At 52.0% G+C, this 15489-nt stretch overlaps 5 protein-coding genes and 1 non-coding gene across 6 annotated transcripts; 2 read left to right on the top strand and 4 right to left on the bottom strand.

The window, feature by feature from the left end:
• Positions 1-1041: 1041 nt before the first annotated feature.
• Positions 1042-3370, bottom strand: K460DRAFT_148448 (cysteine proteinase). The gene is made up of 5 exons (XM_040926794.1): positions 3161-3370; positions 2872-3108; positions 2724-2813; positions 1910-2667; positions 1042-1856 (listed from the first exon to the last, which is right to left on the bottom strand). The coding sequence occupies exons 1-5, from the start codon at positions 3276-3278 to the stop codon at positions 1497-1499; spliced, it is 1563 nt and encodes a 520-aa protein (XP_040786190.1). The 5' UTR covers positions 3279-3370; the 3' UTR covers positions 1042-1496.
• A 392-nt stretch (positions 3371-3762) lies between these two features.
• K460DRAFT_t55 lies at positions 3763-3863 on the top strand. Its single transcript has one exon. It is a non-coding gene; the product is annotated as a tRNA-Ser (tRNA).
• Positions 3864-4784: 921 nt separating this feature from the next.
• K460DRAFT_418658 (uncharacterized protein) lies at positions 4785-5758 on the bottom strand (the record flags this gene model as incomplete). The annotated part of the gene is made up of 2 exons (XM_040937962.1): positions 5645-5758; positions 4785-5597 (listed from the first exon to the last, which is right to left on the bottom strand). The coding sequence occupies exons 1-2, from the start codon at positions 5660-5662 to the stop codon at positions 4785-4787; spliced, it is 831 nt and encodes a 276-aa protein (XP_040786189.1). The 5' UTR covers positions 5663-5758.
• A 1472-nt stretch (positions 5759-7230) lies between these two features.
• K460DRAFT_387647 (uncharacterized protein) lies at positions 7231-12270 on the bottom strand. Its single transcript, XM_040935652.1, has 2 exons — positions 11933-12270; positions 7231-11871 (listed from the first exon to the last, which is right to left on the bottom strand). Exons 1-2 carry the CDS (start codon positions 11993-11995, stop codon positions 7462-7464), a joined length of 4473 nt encoding a protein of 1490 aa, XP_040786188.1. The 5' UTR covers positions 11996-12270; the 3' UTR covers positions 7231-7461.
• A 41-nt stretch (positions 12271-12311) lies between these two features.
• Positions 12312-13714, top strand: K460DRAFT_396884 (N-terminal nucleophile aminohydrolase). The gene is made up of 2 exons (XM_040936129.1): positions 12312-12685; positions 12774-13714. Exons 1-2 carry the CDS (start codon positions 12512-12514, stop codon positions 13428-13430), a joined length of 831 nt encoding a protein of 276 aa, XP_040786187.1. The 5' UTR covers positions 12312-12511; the 3' UTR covers positions 13431-13714.
• Positions 13691-15442, bottom strand: K460DRAFT_316178 (actin-like protein-like protein 6A). Its single transcript, XM_040930330.1, has 2 exons — positions 15255-15442; positions 13691-15202 (listed from the first exon to the last, which is right to left on the bottom strand). Exons 1-2 carry the CDS (start codon positions 15304-15306, stop codon positions 13854-13856), a joined length of 1401 nt encoding a protein of 466 aa, XP_040786186.1. The 5' UTR covers positions 15307-15442; the 3' UTR covers positions 13691-13853.
• Positions 15443-15489: the final 47 nt, after the last annotated feature.

Raw genomic sequence — 15489 nt, 5'->3', positions numbered from 1 at the left:
CTGAGGGCCTGACATAGACATGCACATCGCAAGGCACATTCACTATGATCGCTGACTACTAAGAACTTACGTAGCCGAGCGGGTTACATTCTTGGCTCCCTAGGTGAAGGATTTACGAGAATTTTATCGTGACATACAAAGAGCTTGGGATCTTCCAATACTCGTGGGTGAGTGGCTATCTGAAGTAAATTATTCCGTAATTTTGTCGTCAAGTCTCTCGTGCAAGGAATTCAGACTTGGGTGTGGTAGCGTAAGGCCCCAGTGTGGGGCTCATTGCGCTTCATTTTTATGACAGAATAGTAAGACGAAAAGGAAACATGAGACACAAGGCTTAATGCAAGGCTTAACGCCCACACGGCGTCCAATTCAATCCAATCCCAGCCCTTTGGAGTGCCATGACGCATCCCGCCTGTACTGAGGTCCTCTAGCGTCCCTAGAGTCGTCGAAATACGCAAAAGTATCCTTGGAAGATGATGCAGAGTGGGCTAGGGCCAGCCCATCATAATTTACTATTAATATGCAATGAAAGTCATTCAGATCACGCCGTACGCCTAAGATGCTAGAGCATCCGGACGCACAGAAAAGACAATTCTTCTGTGGATCTACTCATCGGCGAAGGAGTAAATAGCATGTCTCAATACAAAAGTTTGCCAACCTTCTTGTTCACTGCTATGTGGGTCTGGCACTCTGCACCATCAAAGCGCACGGACACAGAAGTGAACGCCGGGGTCCAGGTGCCACCACTAGAAAGACAGCATCGCTAGAACAACGGTGATCACACGAGACAAGCCATTCCACGTGCCGTCTATGAATCATTTCTGCCACTCTTAAGATCGGCTCTGTGCATGTTAGAACTCTGCCACACTCTAGTCGCCAAAATCCTTCCTTAGCGAACTCCGGTCTAAGGCCACCACCCAAGCTCTTGAACTCCACTTTACTAAGCCGGTCAGGTTGACCTCTCCGTTAGGACCCCTATCAGAACAGTCTAGCTGCCTAATTACTTAGGCCACCCAAAAATTATGACTTTCTAGTTATTACGCTCCTGCCAAAGCGCGGGACCGTAAGGCATACTCACATCTTATATAGATCACGGCTAAACTACCTAGCGGCAAATCTGGTCAGATTCGCCTCGAGTGTCGTGTTTGTAAAAAGAACCTGGATGACAAACAATTCGTCGACTACTGCGCACTTCCGTCATTTCAGCCAATACGGAAGAAGTGGTTGAGAGTGTGAAAAGAAGAGTTTGATGCAGTAATCCTTCTACTCCTCAGAACCCGGAAATTCCCTCAAATCCAGTAACTTTCGACTTTCCATAGTCGCCAGGCGCCATGCTGCTGGTATTACATACCTCCTATGCCAGTAGAACGCCAAAAATGCACCTCAAGAAACGTCGATCCTTCAACTCCGGGCTATATATAGCCCAACACACAAACATGACAAGGGCCTATGCCCACGACGGAAACGGGCGAGCAAAGATATACGAGCAAGGTTGCAGCCTACACTTCCAGGCCACCAACCATGTAGAACAAAAGATACGCCTCTGCAGCAAGAACGTCGGCCTCACTAACAAGCACGACTTTGCTATCATCGAACATGAACCAATCATTCCCTTCTCTTGAGTATGAAACATAGTGTCCAGAGTCAATCTTGCCTTTATGCACAATGACAGACGAAAGCTCATAAATTAAGCTATTCGCTGGCGAGTTCATATTTTGTATCGCAATAGGCGTACCAGAGGCTTTCGCAACTCTCAGTTGAGCCTTGTGCTGGGTCGTGTACGGGTGTATGTCCAATTTCACTGGGAAGCGAACGGGCGTCTCGATCTTTGAGGATGTGGATTTGGTGTGCTCGAAGCGCTGTTTGCGTTAATAATCGGTAGTCTAGAGACTTCGAGGGAGGGGAATTGTACCTTCAGGTGAATGGAGAGAACCGGCGGCAATCGCTTGATGCTCAACTGTTTCGTTGCGTTCTGCGAGCTGTCACAATTCCTACATGTGTACTCGGCGAATTTCTCTTTGACTGTGAACCTGTCAAGGCAATCTCTCAGGTCCAGAGCTGGCGCTTCCTCCCCACCGTTGTTAGCGTTAAATTTCCGCTTCTTACTCTGGCCCCGCACGTCGAGGCTGAGATCCATATACGGGTCTAGCGCTGTCGTAACGTTCCGGCACTTGTCGCATGTTACTGTACTCGACAGCTTCCCGCAAAACGTTTGATGAACTACACATCTGCAGTCCTCAGAGTCATCGTCGGTGTTACCGCCATTTGCAAGGTGCAGTGTGTTTAAGATGAACTGCATGTACTCATGCGCATCTTGCTGCTGGTAGCCTGCAAGAGCCTCTCCAGCTAACCAACTGCCCATAAGCATCTGCACAGCACCGAATCCCTCTGTCTTCTCCGCAGAGTGGAATTCAACGAACATCTCATCCAGTGCGCAGGAAACGCAGGCCTCCTTTTCGCAGTCCGTCTGCTTGTGCCCTTCCGAGAGGTAGAAGTTCCGAATGAAGGGGTTGTGGACGAGGGTTTGTAGTATGACGCTCATGAAGCATGTCTGGCCCATGTTATATAGTCCGCGGAGACCAATAGCGCGGCATGGGAGGAAGGTGGAGTTGCTCACGACAAGCTTGTGGTCGTCGGTGGTAGTCGTGTCTTCGTATTTGCGCTTTTTGCCTATAGGTACTCTGTCAGCTCGCAGTCCCCAAAAGAGGAGGGGGGTAGGAAGTGACCTTTCTGGAGTCTCAAGACCTCCAACGCGGGATCGTAGATGAAATCTTGGCAGTTCCCACAGTGTATGTTCCCGTCCCTTGACTCCACCGCTGCTGCCCATTAGCCGCTTTGCCTCCAACACATGTATATCATACTGCGACAACATACAAAAGCAGTGACTTTTGGTCTCGAAGTGCAGATCCCTGTCCCTCTCCGTCATGATGCTCGGACACTGTAGGCACAAAAACAGCGGCCTGAGGCTGACAACATGCATCCCTTCATTCGCCGCCAAATCATTGTACGTCTGCGCTATTATGCTCGGTTTCTCGTGGATATTCTGGAGGATGAGCCGGTAGTGCTGCAGGGTCTGCTTGCGCGCGTTTTCGAACATTTCGCCCATGTGCTCTGTTCCAAGGTCAGCAGAGGACATTCGTGGTTGGGTTGGGGCAAGGCATACCACAGCCGTATGCGATATGTGCCATCTGGCTACTCGGCACGATATTGCCTTTGGCATTCTTCACGACCTTGGGCGACGCCAGCGATGCGCCTTTGGGGGTTGCTGCTATCGTCTCCATGGTGCCTCTGCTTCAAGCGCAGACCTTCAACTCAAATCGTAGTGTGCTTCTCGTCCTCATGGCGCGGGCAAGCGAACCGGGTAAGCAGAGTGACTAAACTCCAAGATGGCAAGCAGCAGTAGCAAGCTCAACACTTTGAGGTCGCGCTCATGCTCCGTCGTGGCACGCTGAGTTATTCTGGGGTGTTAATGTCGGGACCTGCATGAACCCAATGATGTTGTCGGATAAAGTGCTCCATTCGCGGAGATCGCGCCCCACAATTTCCTGATAGCGCGACGAAAAAGTGACCGGGTACGCGCTGCGCTTGCCGAGGGTCTCGTACGGCACGGGCTGCTTAAATTTCCATCCCCGCCCCACTTTGACAGCATTTTTTGTGAGTGTACGGTTTCTCTCGAGCAAGCAGCGCTTAGGCTAAGGGCATGTTAGGTGAATAAAACCTCCTTATATCTACCATCTTAATCCAATTTTCTGCATCAGCAAATAAGACAACGTGCCAGAGTGGTTAATGGGTATGACTCGAACGAGTTTCAATCTACTAGACATCATATGGCTTCGGCCGCGCAGGTTCGAATCCTGCCGTTGTCGAAATCCTGGATTTCTTTTTGCTGTTTTATGTTTTATTTTCTTTCATTTCTTTTTCGCCAACAAGTGGCAATGGCTACTCGTGGGTGTTAGACCCACAACTCACATGTCTCCCCAGCCTACCCCTTGCGAAGCAATGTCAGTCGACACAATATCAATGAATGTGATGTGCAAAATTGGCTGATGGGTATGACGTAAATTCACTCTACGCTACATGGCTTCGGCCTCACATGTTTTAACGTTAACATCATTACATCTTTGCATTTCTTTACTCTTTTTGTCTATTTCAAAGAGGGCCTAGGTCTTGGTTTGACTATCTCGTAAGGTTGTTGATCAATGTAATCACAAACATCTCCGCACTCAAAGTACTTTCACAGAGCCAGCGATGGCTCAACTAAGAGGATTTTCAAAGCGCCTACGCCCTAGTTGAGCTGGTATAGGCGCTTTTCAAATCCTCTCGTAAGGTCGTTTTACTTGATTTTAACTTTAGGACTTTTCAGCCGACTATAACGCAACGCCCCCGTCAAGCAAAGTCTGCGCTATTAGAGCTGGACTCTATAGTAGGTGGTCTATTATAGTCTGTTATACCAAGATGTGAAGTTTTGTAATGTCCATTACATTGTTTTTCTAAATGAATACTAGATATATTCGGTGTGCCCTGCCTCTATCGAGTAGGTGACGTTGTAGTAGAGAGAATGGTATGTTCTCACGTCAAGGGGCATCCAAATAATGCAGACCGCCATCAGTCTCAAAGAAAATGCAAAAAGATTTGAATACCAGTCCTCCCATGTGCTTTTATACTCGCCTAAATGCCATGCCTCCGATGTACCTCCTTTTTGCTCGTCCAAATGCCATGTCTCACTTTCGAGTGTCTGAGAACATATCATGTTCTTGAACCATTGTTCATGCCGAAAAACTTAGCATTCACTCCGAATACTTCTTGAGCATGCGTGCGAGATCCTCGCGCCACTTGTCAATGTCTGCGCGCCAAGCGAGATATGTATCCCTCGCGCTCATCGAGTCGGGTGCATGCGTTTCGAGGAATTTCACCCATGCTGGATCGGTCCATACCTTGGCTGGATCATGGCGTGCGAAGTCCTTCCCATTCTCATGCAGCTGTCTAAGGAGGGCAATTGGAGGCGGTTTCGTAAGACTGTCCCGGTATTGGAGGCACAGTCCAACTCGTTCGTATGCGTTCTTTGAGAGCGTCTTGTCGAATTCGTAGAAGCGCTCGAAAAGGGCATTTGCATTCATGTAGACAGTGTCGTCCTTTTCATCTGTGTCTGATGCGATGTCGTTGGCGATGGTCGTTACTTTCGTCTTCTTGTTGGGGTTCTGAGAATCATGGTCGGCCTTTCTCTTCTGGTTCTCTTCTTTGAGCTTCCGTCTGACAATCTCCTTGGTGTCAGTCGATTGGACCGCTCCAAACTTCGCTTTCCACAGCGGGTACACCTGTCCCTGCCATCTCTGCGGTTTGATATACCTCAGTTCAGGGATTCGTGTCTCGAAGGCGAAGTTTGACGCGTTCAGTAGGCCATCTTCATATCCTGGACCGTCGTGCAGGGAGCTTCTGGGCGATACTTCGTGAGTGTTGCTCTTATATTTTGTTCCATGGAAGGTGATCCAGACTTCGCTACGACGGTCTTGATTGTTCTCGTCGGGATATGTGTATCCCATCCTCATTCTCGTTGTTTCGTCGTTGTAGGCTACGGTCGGCGAGGGGGCGGCTGAGCTGATCTAAATGAGTTAGTACTATGCAAGTGGATGGGCGTAAATTGACTAACCATGCTGGCAGAGTACATCTCCGTCTCAAAGTACCTCCACGGATTGGCACTAGCTCAACAGGCTTTCCTGTGTTGGAGGTATCTTGAGGTCGATTGGATTGGGGAGGAGAGAAGGATATTCGGGCGAAATTTTGAAAATTTTCTGGAAAATGTGAGAGGAGTGGAAAGTTAGAGGGGAGTTATGGAAAATTAGAGAAGAGTGATGGAGAGAAGGAGGGAGAGAAGTAGCGGAGGATATATATATATATATAAATAGATGCTGCTAGGACGCTAGGGCTAGGTAAGAGACGAGTTCTTGCCTTTGTCACGTGCGATCCGATGCACCAACAAGATCGTACACGATCTGCTTGAGGTGTACTACAAGGTAGCTGAGAAAGGAGGTGGGTTCTTTCCTGAACTCTGTAATGGCGTAGAGTATCCCGTCTTGATCGTTGGTTGTGGCGAACGTATTGCGGTGGTCTTGGCTGTCTTTACTGATCGTTGTCGAGAAGGTGTTGCGGTAGCGTAGTCAATGTTCGTGTACAAACTCGTTGCTTGTTTATACATTAGGCTCCTGTATAGTCTTGTCGTCTTTCATCGTGAAATTACGTATGGGAACACTGATGTACGCAGAGGTAGTAGGCCTAGATCATCATGAGCACCCTCAACTATGACAACGATGTATTTGGGACCAGTACATAAGACGTACAGAGGCCACGGTATACTGTCTTTGCTTCCCTAATTTAACAGCAGTCTAAGTTGAACCCTAGTCTAGGTCCTTGTCTCGCTACGTCTTGTATTTTTTCTTTCGCTCGGCAACTTGTGCATTCGTCCTGAGCCGCAGTCTCTCTCGCTCCTCGATGCTAGACTGAGCCACTTTTAACTCTCGAGTTCGTCGGTTAGCTTGTGTCGTTGCAACGAATCGCTCGGATATAAGTTGATATGTAAGTACATAGGATCCACACTCTTCTTGCACACATGGACGGTCCTAATATTATGGCACGGCCTCGGGCTTTACGTGATCCTTCGTTCGTATAGCGTAGATGGCATCCTTCTTTTTCAACAACGTCGGACTTCTTGCGATCATCTTGTTTATCGCGTTCGAGTTTAAAGTCGGGCGGCTAAGATGCGCTGACAACGTATCGTTCTCCTCATCAAGGGCCTCCAAGCGCTCAACTGGTGATATGCTGTTGAAACTTGCCAAAGGTATTGGGGTAGATGACAGGAATGCTGGTAGATGGAGTTCACTGTAGCGAAAGACATAGGCGAGGCCAACCAAACGCTTACTAGGGGTGATGGCACCTACCGCCTTCGGAAATGGGGCGATAGCACTTCTAAATGAGGCGATAGCACTCGTAAGAAGAGGCAACAGTACTCATTGAAGAGGCAATGACACTCATGGACTCTTGGACTAATGGCACTCATAGAGGACGTGATAATACCATATATGATGCGGCAGTATCTAAGGATGAGGCAACAGTACTCGTGTACGTCGCTATGCTGCCTATGGACGAGGCGATGGTGCCCATGGATGAGGCGATAGTGACCGTCGGCGAGGCGATGTGTTCTGGCTTAATGACACTGGCGTCTTGGTTCTGCATATAGTTAACAGGTGTAATGACATTCATTATACAAGATCCGAAGCAAAACACTATCGACAACGAGACTAGATTCCATGCCTTCCAGACCAGCATGCCAATGCTTCGCTCAACGTATTACATACACATGTTCAATTCATTCCAATGCGCTATTCCAAAAAAACACAAGCGTTGCAGAAACGCCTACTGATACACAATCATAACCAAGTCAACCAAAACCAGTCGATCCCAATCTGTCAATCAGTTGACCTTGGTAGTCTTGACACCACGCTCAACAAGCGCCTTCTTCAATCCGGCAGCAACTTGCTTCCTCCGTCTCGCCGTCGCCCTCAAACTGTCAAGATTCTCATCAACGAGATCACCCAAGCGCGCAAGTTCGTTGCTCGGCGAAGGGCTACCTTGAGGCGTGTAAAACAGACCATACCCCTTGCTCGGTGTGGGGGTGGCATCGACGTCTGGCGTGAGGGCGTGGCGATTCAACTCGCTCAGACTCATCTTGTTGCGATTTATAGGCGGTGTAGCGAGCGGCGGCCCGGCCACGCTGTTACGCAGGTTTGTACCTCTTGCTCGTCGCGGTGTGCCGATAGTGCGAGAAGATGACGAAGAGGGACGACTTGCATCTGTGAGACCGACCTTGCGCATTTGCGACTCAAGTAATGTGATGTCGCTGTTGCGCTTCTCAGCCATACTAGTCATCTTGATGATTGTCTTCTTCACCGCATCCATGGTCGGTACAGCACCGGCCTTGCCGTTCTGGGCATTATGAGAAGCGACGCGTGTTCGAAGGATCGAAGCAGCTTCTTCCGCTTTATTAAGTGAGGTCAGCAGCTGGGCATAGTGGTTGCGAAGAGCTTTCTGCCCGTCGGCGAGTTCCTTCGGTAATGGCGCTTTGCGCAGCACCTCGGCCTTGTCGGGATCCTTGCGGTTGATGATCTGACGGCGGATGTCGTTGAGGCGTGTCATCAGCTTAGCTTTCTCATGGAGGAGACGGGCCAGCTGAGCAAGCTTGTCAAGCACGTCCTGTACTCGACCTGCATCCAACTCTTGTTCCAGCTGATCTTCGAGAGCCTTCAACGCCTCGATTTCGCACAGGGTAAACTTCTCGAACCACGCGCCGTCTTGACCTTCATCTTCCACATCCTCTAGGGTACGTCGATTGACTTTATGGCCAGGTTGAGGTTTCTTGTGATACTGGGTGAACGACTTGATGGAACGCGCGTTCCAGCCAAGCGCATCAACCATGCCGTTGATGTCTTTATAAATCATCTCAATCTGGGCAGCATGGCCAGTCTTGCTAGGAGCTCTACCAGTGTAGTTTTGGTATGCAACGAACTCGTCCAGCGTCCTGCTAGGCTCAATTGGTCGCGCAAGCTGCTCGCGCATGCGTTGATCCTCTTCATCTTCGAGATCAGAAACCTGTGGCTGTGGTGTTGGCGGTTTCAACTGTTGAACCGATGCACTCAGCGAAGCACCTGGAGCGACCAACGGCTCTCTCCGTGTTCGAAGGGCAGATGTTGATGCTGAACGAACTGGACTTGATGCGCGCAAGTTGGCATGCGCGCGATTCGTCGGTGGCGGAAGATTTGGTTTTCCGGGTGTCGTAGACTGGTCTGTCTTGTTTACTAACCCGTATGACAAGGGACCTTTTTGTGATTGTTGGCCGAAGAGTGATGAGTTTGAATACGCCGGCTGACTACTAGCTGGTCTGGTAGGTTGGCCAAATAGCGCAGGCTGGGCTGGTGATGCGCTCCTACCAGATTGCGACGTAGTGCCGGACTTGATAGCTGGAGGCGTAGGCGCAGGAGGGAAGACACGTGGAGACTGATTGACACTATCTTGGAAACTCCAGCCACCTGCTTTCGATGGCTGCGATCTTGAGGCAGGGCCTGAGGGAGACGCTTCTTCGTCGTCTTCGTCTTCGCCCTCATCATCTTCATCCGAAAAATCTTCGTCATCATCCTCTTCATCGATAGGAGATACCTCAACGGATGAGCTGGGGGCTTCAACCTTGATGCCTGGACTACCAGCAAGAGGTGGAAAGTCATCGTCTGTCGGCTGCGGTAGCTTTGTGTTAATAGGATCCGGGGGAAGTGGTGCATCCGGCTTGGATGATCTTGCCGTTGTGAAGTCAGGAGGAAGTGGCGCATCGTCAATGGGAGGTGTTTTCTCCTTGGCTGGTGGAGCTGCTTTCGGGGTATCACTCTCTTTCGCTGGAGTTGCACTCGGGAATAGCGGTTTTTGCTTTGGTGGTGACGCAGGAGTAGTTGAGACATTCGGTGGCGCTTCCTTCGAAGGAGTAGCCGGTGGCTTCAAGGCTGCTACGCCTATTGTGTTTGCGAAGTCACTACCGAAGAACGAGCCGTTTGTGGGAGCTGCAGGCTTCGCCGGGTCGTCTTTCGCTGTACCATCACTCGAGAAAGTGGTTCCAAGCTTAAAGCCGCCTGCAAGGCCGAAGAGGGCTTGTGATTGTTGTGATTGTTGTGGTGGAGGAGCTTGGGGGGTCGGTGTGGCTTCGTCCCTCTTCCGTCGTTCTGCGTCCTCTGTATCACTCCTATCGGACTCTTTGGACTCGAACGAGGATGTGTTGAATGAGGATTTATTTTGCTCAAACATTGAGCCACTCTGCTGCCCTGGCGTGTTGGCCCATGATGGAAGCGTGGAGCCAGTGCCCGAGCCTACTGTGACCGTAGAGCCAAAACTCGGCTCGGTCTTGAGACTCCCGAATCCAGGTTTCTGCTGCCCCTGGCCGAGTGATGCAAATCCTGACTGAGCACCATTGTTGCTGCTAAAACTCGAAAAGTTGGAACCGCCGCCGGACTGTCCGAACTTTGCAAACCCTGACGCACCACTAGCTGCAGCAGAAAATGGGTTTGCTTGAGGCTGGGTAGGTTGTGAGGGTGCACCCCAGGGAGAGGGCTTGTTGCCCATTCCACCTGCCGCTCCAAACCCAGTACCTCCAGCAGTACCTCCGATCGCCGAAGGAGCACCAAACGCCGGCTGTGCAGGCTTCGGAGCAGTAGACCCAAACCCAGTGCCTCCGGAAGTACCTCCTATCGCAGAAGGAGCACCAAACGCCGGTTGTGCAGGCTTCGGAGTAGTAGACCCAAATCCAGGCGTACCAAAGCCTGGTGGTGTGGGTTTCATCAAGGCGGGAGTCGGCGTACCAAACCCGGTGTTTCCAAAAGTGGCCGCCGGCTTGCCGAAGACGCTGCTCGTTCCATTCAAGGACGGACCATTTAAAGCCTGTCCGAACGGGGATCCAGACGATGGTATAGAGGCGGGGGGTGCAGGTTTTGGAGCAGGAGCAGTGTCCATAGTAGCTGAGGAAGCTACCGAATTGGCATCTTCACTGCCAAAGATGAGACCAGGATAGCGCGTGCCGGCCTGGATGGATCGATTCCAAACCACCCACCATGCTGCCAGAACTCCCTCATGAGTAAGAGCCATATATGCAGGCAGTGGCCACGGAGCCTCGTTGATCCCTTCTTCTTCTAGTGCTGGAACTGGGCGCAGTATCTTTTCTGTACTAGAAAGATCCAATGCCTCGCCAATGAAAACACTGTCGGAATCTTCTCCATAAGCAGCTCGAGGTACCGCAGCCTTTCTTGTGTCGTCGATATCGACTAAGACAAATTCGTCGAGGGTCTCTTGGTAGGGTGATATCTTCGCGCTAGTCGACGCCAGTACCGCGATGGCATCGGTGTGCGAGTTGGTGATGATGAGCATATCCTCGAGATCAGGCAGCCAATTCCGTAGCCGTGTGGCTGAGAAGCGCGGGGGGAGAGCTCGACGGGGTATTTCTTGCGCAGTAAGAAGTGGGTCCCAAGGGAGAGGATGAAACGTGAATGATGTCCAGTTTTTGTTGCTCTTGACGATATTGTACTTGCTGTCCTGTGGTTCTTGCAGATCAGGATGCTTTGGAGAGTGTACAACGAGGAATTGCTCGTTGTTGAGCCATGACAGGCCAGAGGTAGTAAAGCTTTGGTCGACGTCAGGAGGACGTGGGACGACTGCCTTTAGATCTCCTGTGCTCAAGTGTATCGCAAAAGTTCCATCCTGTAATCCGGCTGCCACGGCTTTTCCCTTGTTACTCCATGCGACACAGTTGGCACCTTCGGCTTTAATGGTCTTCGATACCCCGTCATCAACATTGGTTATCATAAGTTTGCCCGAGTCGAGAACAACGGCGAAGTAGTGGGCCAATGAGGGTACGGGGTTTGGTAGGAGTGCGCGAAGGGTTACCTGTTCGGTGTCGAGTTGTCTCTTTGGCTCCTTCTTCCCGGCGTTTACGACTTCTGCAGCATCAAAGACTGCAAGCCCTCCCTTCTCCTCGGCAGATACGACGAGGAACTCTCCCTCTGTCGAGAAAACGACATGGCGAAGCGTGGGAACCGTCAGTTGCACGTCGGGGGTAAAGTCTGAGACGACATCGCCTTCGCCAGCCTGCTCTTCAAATGCTTTGCGCACCTTGTCGATTGTGGTCACGACGAGGAGGCCGGGCCCGGCGGCTGCGAGGAAGCCGGGTTTGGAGGCTATTGAGAGAAGCGTCGCTGAGGCAGGAGGCACGTTGTCGGTAGGCCATGGCTCGGGGAGGATCTTGACCTTCTTGGGACCTGCTCCACCCTGGCTGAGAGCTTTAAATCCTAGATGCTGTATATACGTTAGCGCTGGCCAGTGTTAGGATTGCTAGTGCTAGCAACTGGTAAGCTACCTCTGTTTCTATATCGGCAACTTCTGGTCCAGCCTCGACTGTCGGCGCGTTGCCCGTAGACATGGTGAAGGCGGATGAGGTTCTCGCGCGTAGGAAGCTCGGTCGGATCTCGCGCTGGGATGTTTTGCGGTACAGCGTCTTTGCTATATCATCGGCACTGGAGCGCGAGTGTAGGATCGGAGACGGGGTGGACGAAAACGAGCGTGAAGCCCGGGGTGGACTGGGGCGGAAGAGCTCGAAGCTTTTATTGAGAATGGTGGCCTAGAAGGAGGGCCTGGCGCTCTTATGTCATAGAGCGACAAGCATGTAGGCGACGACAACTTTCACACGGCGCGACCTTTGTTGTTGCAGCTCCCCAAAGAAAGTTGCGAGCTCGGATCGTACCAAGGCGCTAAGCTCCAGCTCCAGCTCCAGGCACGACAGCTACGCAACCTCACCATCGCCGTCTTGAATCCTAGGTTTATACCACACCCCGTCGACCTTCACCGCTCCAAGAAGCTGCAAGCCACCTGTACTGCACAGCACCGTCAAACTACAACGCACAATCACGCAGGCACAAACCCGTCTCTCCGCGTCACCATGGGCGGCTTCGACTTCTCCCACCACAACCGCAATGCGGCGCTCCACGCCCAGGGTGTCCCACTACCCAAGGCGACTAGCACAGGAACGACCATTGTGGGATGTCTCTTCGATGGCGGCGTCGTGATCGCAGCAGATACCCGAGCCACCAGCGGTCCTATAGTAGCGGACAAGGTACGTCGCCCTCACCTCACCCACTCCCCGCCATGGGCTCCGCGACGCTCCACCAAACACCTACTTACATATCTGACAACATGGCTAGAACTGCGAGAAACTCCACTACATCTCCCCCCATATCTGGTGCGCCGGCGCCGGCACCGCCGCAGACACGGAATTCACCACCGCCATCATCTCGTCGAACCTCGAACTGCACGCCCTCTCCACCGGCCGCACGCCACGCGTAGTCACCTGCATGACCATGCTGAAGCAGCACCTCTTCCGCCATCAAGGCCACATTGGCGCTTACCTTGTCGTCGCCGGCGTGGACCCCACGGGCGCCCACCTCTTCACCGTGCACGCCCACGGCTCCACCGACAAGCTTCCCTACGTGACAATGGGGTCGGGTAGTCTGGCTGCCATGTCCGTTTTTGAGACGCAATGGAAGGGCAATTTGAGCCGGGATGAGGCCGTGGCCTTGTGTGCAAATGCGATTGAGGCGGGTATCTGGAACGATCTGGGGTCTGGCAGCAACGTCGACGTCGCCGTCATTACCGAGGAGAAGACGACGCTCCTGAGGAACTTCAAGACGCCCAACACCAGGCGGCCCAAGCAGCGGAATTACCGCTTCCAGCGGGGCACCACAGCGGTGCTGAACGAAAAGGTCATCACCAAGGAGGAGATTAGCAAGTATGTCACAGTGCACGAGCTGAAGGACGAAGACGTTACGGCAACCGCAGAGACGATGGATATCGATACTTGAAGAGCTGTCGGGCAAGAATTCGCATAGGCGTTACGGGCATGAAGACATGTACTATAACCCGGATCAGAGGTCCATTATGGCCCATCCACGGTAGCCGATTAGATAGAGGCAACACGATCATGACCACCAAGAGCTATGAACTTGTCCTTTTTCTCCGCTGAAGAGCTGGCTCGTAACGTGAACTTGATGCACACGGTGAAGTCCTTCAAATTGACCATTTTACATCAACATCGATTCACTCAGAAAGGTCAAACATTTGAACACGAATAAAATCATTACTAGCCTTCAAACTCTGTCTCTACTCTCACAAAGCCTTTTGTCCAAAAAACGCCATTAGACGCACATACTCCTCTTCACCCGCAACAGAACCCCTAACTTAGCCCAGAACTTCCCAGTTGCAAGCTCCTTCTACGTATAATTTGCTCACCGACACCGCTTCTCTACGATACCAGCTCCATGCTCCTCATACTCCTTCTTTGAAATCCACAGCTGGTGGAAACTGCCCAGGCTGGCGAGTATACTACCTCCAATCCAAGCTGCGTATTTTCTTTCCACTACACTGCCCGGCGCGATGAGCTTGTTGCGAGTAGACGGGTAGATGTTGTTGATCTCGTAGTTGAGACGCTCGTTGAACTTGTATAGTAATGTCGAACCGCCCGTGACAACGATATTAGAGAGCAGCATGGGCCGCTGATCAGCATCGACCTGCTGCACCGCCGCCTGCACCAGTCTGGGGATGGTCTGCTCATCCTTTGGCCGCGGGTTGGTCTCGCTCGTCAGTGCGGCAGATGCATCGAATAGCCCCTCCGCCGCGCGGAAGCGTTCTGGTCCAAAGACTTGGTTCCAGCCGTCTGGCATCTCGAAGGGTCTGCCGGGCATGTTCTTGGCGAGCTCTTCGTTGGTGCCGTTTGTGAAGCGGCCGGGTCCTGGCCAGACTTCTACAACAGACTCTTTGAACTCGGTTAGGATGCGGTCTTCTTCGTTGAGCCGGAACGAGTCTGTAGGTGGGTTGCTGGAGAAAGATTTGTAGGTTGCTTGTGCGGGGGCGCCGGCGTCAACTTGGGTTTTGGATTGCACCAGGTAGTGTGGTGTGAGTGGGATCTCGGGGGTCGCCTGCTTGAATGTTTGGCGGATTTGGGACGAGACAAAGTTGCCTGCTAAGGGAGACTTTTGCACGCCTTTGCGCAGCACCATGCCGTCTAGCACTGGCGTAACGCTGGTATGTGATGCGCCGACATCGATGATGATGCCCGACGCTTTGCCTGACGCGAAGGCAGCCAGGACACCTGTCTTTTGCAGGAAGAAGGCTGGCGTGCCCCAGTCCTCCATTGCGATCTCGATGTACTTTTCCCGCGCTTTCGCGCTGTTCCAACCCGGTTCAGTGACGAGCAACGGGCTGTCTTCTAGCGGCTTCTCGTTGTTCTCTATCGCATCAATGTCCATATCCATGGCGTCCCCGTTCGCATCAGCGCCATCATTTAGCCCGTTCTTTGCAGGGTCTCCAGGTCTCGCGCCCGTAAGCCGACTGGTGATGGCATACTCCCAGAGCTTCGTCGCCGTGTCCCAGTCTTCTACTATGCCATCTGAGCCCCAGTAGTTCTTGATGTTGACATTCCCGACAGGCGCATGGATTGCATTCTCGCCGAAGAGATATTTGCCTTCGTCGGTCAGGCCGTAGAAGGAAGGGCAGACTGATTTGGGGACGTCTTCGCCCGCGAACCCCGCGCGTACAGTCGAGTATCCGGGGTCGAGAACGATCGCGGAGACCTCGTCTGCATGCAGGTCAGTTTGCGCGCATCGTGAAGCTCTCCGAGCTATACATACCTCCAGCGTACTCGCCCGCTGCTGGTGCGGTTGACGAATTGGGAATGTTCATCGCGCGTCGTATCGCAATGCGCAAAGCTTCACAGCGGTCTACCGGTAGTGCAGCGATTCAATTGACGCGTATTGGTGAGCAGACAAGGTAGTTTCGGGCCAGTGAACGTGGGGTGGGCGTGGATGTTGAAGGAAGGCTATCGCAAGGACGCGAACCTCAAAAGTTGAGGTTGCGGAGCTCTCC

Source organism: Cucurbitaria berberidis (genome assembly GCF_010015615.1).
Source record: "Cucurbitaria berberidis CBS 394.84 unplaced genomic scaffold K460scaffold_4, whole genome shotgun sequence".
NCBI classification, from domain to species: domain Eukaryota; kingdom Fungi; phylum Ascomycota; class Dothideomycetes; order Pleosporales; family Cucurbitariaceae; genus Cucurbitaria; species Cucurbitaria berberidis.
Note: the sequence above shows the minus strand (reverse complement) of the source record. Positions and strands in the feature narration are given on the sequence as shown.

Excerpts from the sequence above, each read along its gene's own strand:
- K460DRAFT_396884 (XM_040936129.1), top strand. The coding sequence starts at position 12,512 with ATGGGCGGCTTCGACTTCTCCCACCACAACCGCAATGCGGCGCTCCAC. Across the intron at positions 12,686-12,773 it reads GTCCTATAGTAGCGGACAAG|AACTGCGAGAAACTCCACTA; the intron begins GTACGTCGCCCT and ends CAACATGGCTAG.
- K460DRAFT_387647 (XM_040935652.1), bottom strand. The coding sequence starts at position 11,995 with ATGTCTACGGGCAACGCGCCGACAGTCGAGGCTGGACCAGAAGTTGCC. Across the intron at positions 11,872-11,932 it reads TTGCCGATATAGAAACAGAG|CATCTAGGATTTAAAGCTCT; the intron begins GTAGCTTACCAG and ends ACGTATATACAG.
- K460DRAFT_148448 (XM_040926794.1), bottom strand. The coding sequence starts at position 3,278 with ATGGAGACGATAGCAGCAACCCCCAAAGGCGCATCGCTGGCGTCGCCC. Across the intron at positions 3,109-3,160 it reads ACATATCGCATACGGCTGTG|AGCACATGGGCGAAATGTTC; the intron begins GTATGCCTTGCC and ends ACCTTGGAACAG. Across the intron at positions 2,668-2,723 it reads GGTCTTGAGACTCCAGAAAG|GCAAAAAGCGCAAATACGAA; the intron begins GTCACTTCCTAC and ends GAGTACCTATAG.
- K460DRAFT_316178 (XM_040930330.1), bottom strand. The coding sequence starts at position 15,306 with ATGAACATTCCCAATTCGTCAACCGCACCAGCAGCGGGCGAGTACGCT. Across the intron at positions 15,203-15,254 it reads AGCGGGCGAGTACGCTGGAG|ACGAGGTCTCCGCGATCGTT; the intron begins GTATGTATAGCT and ends ACCTGCATGCAG.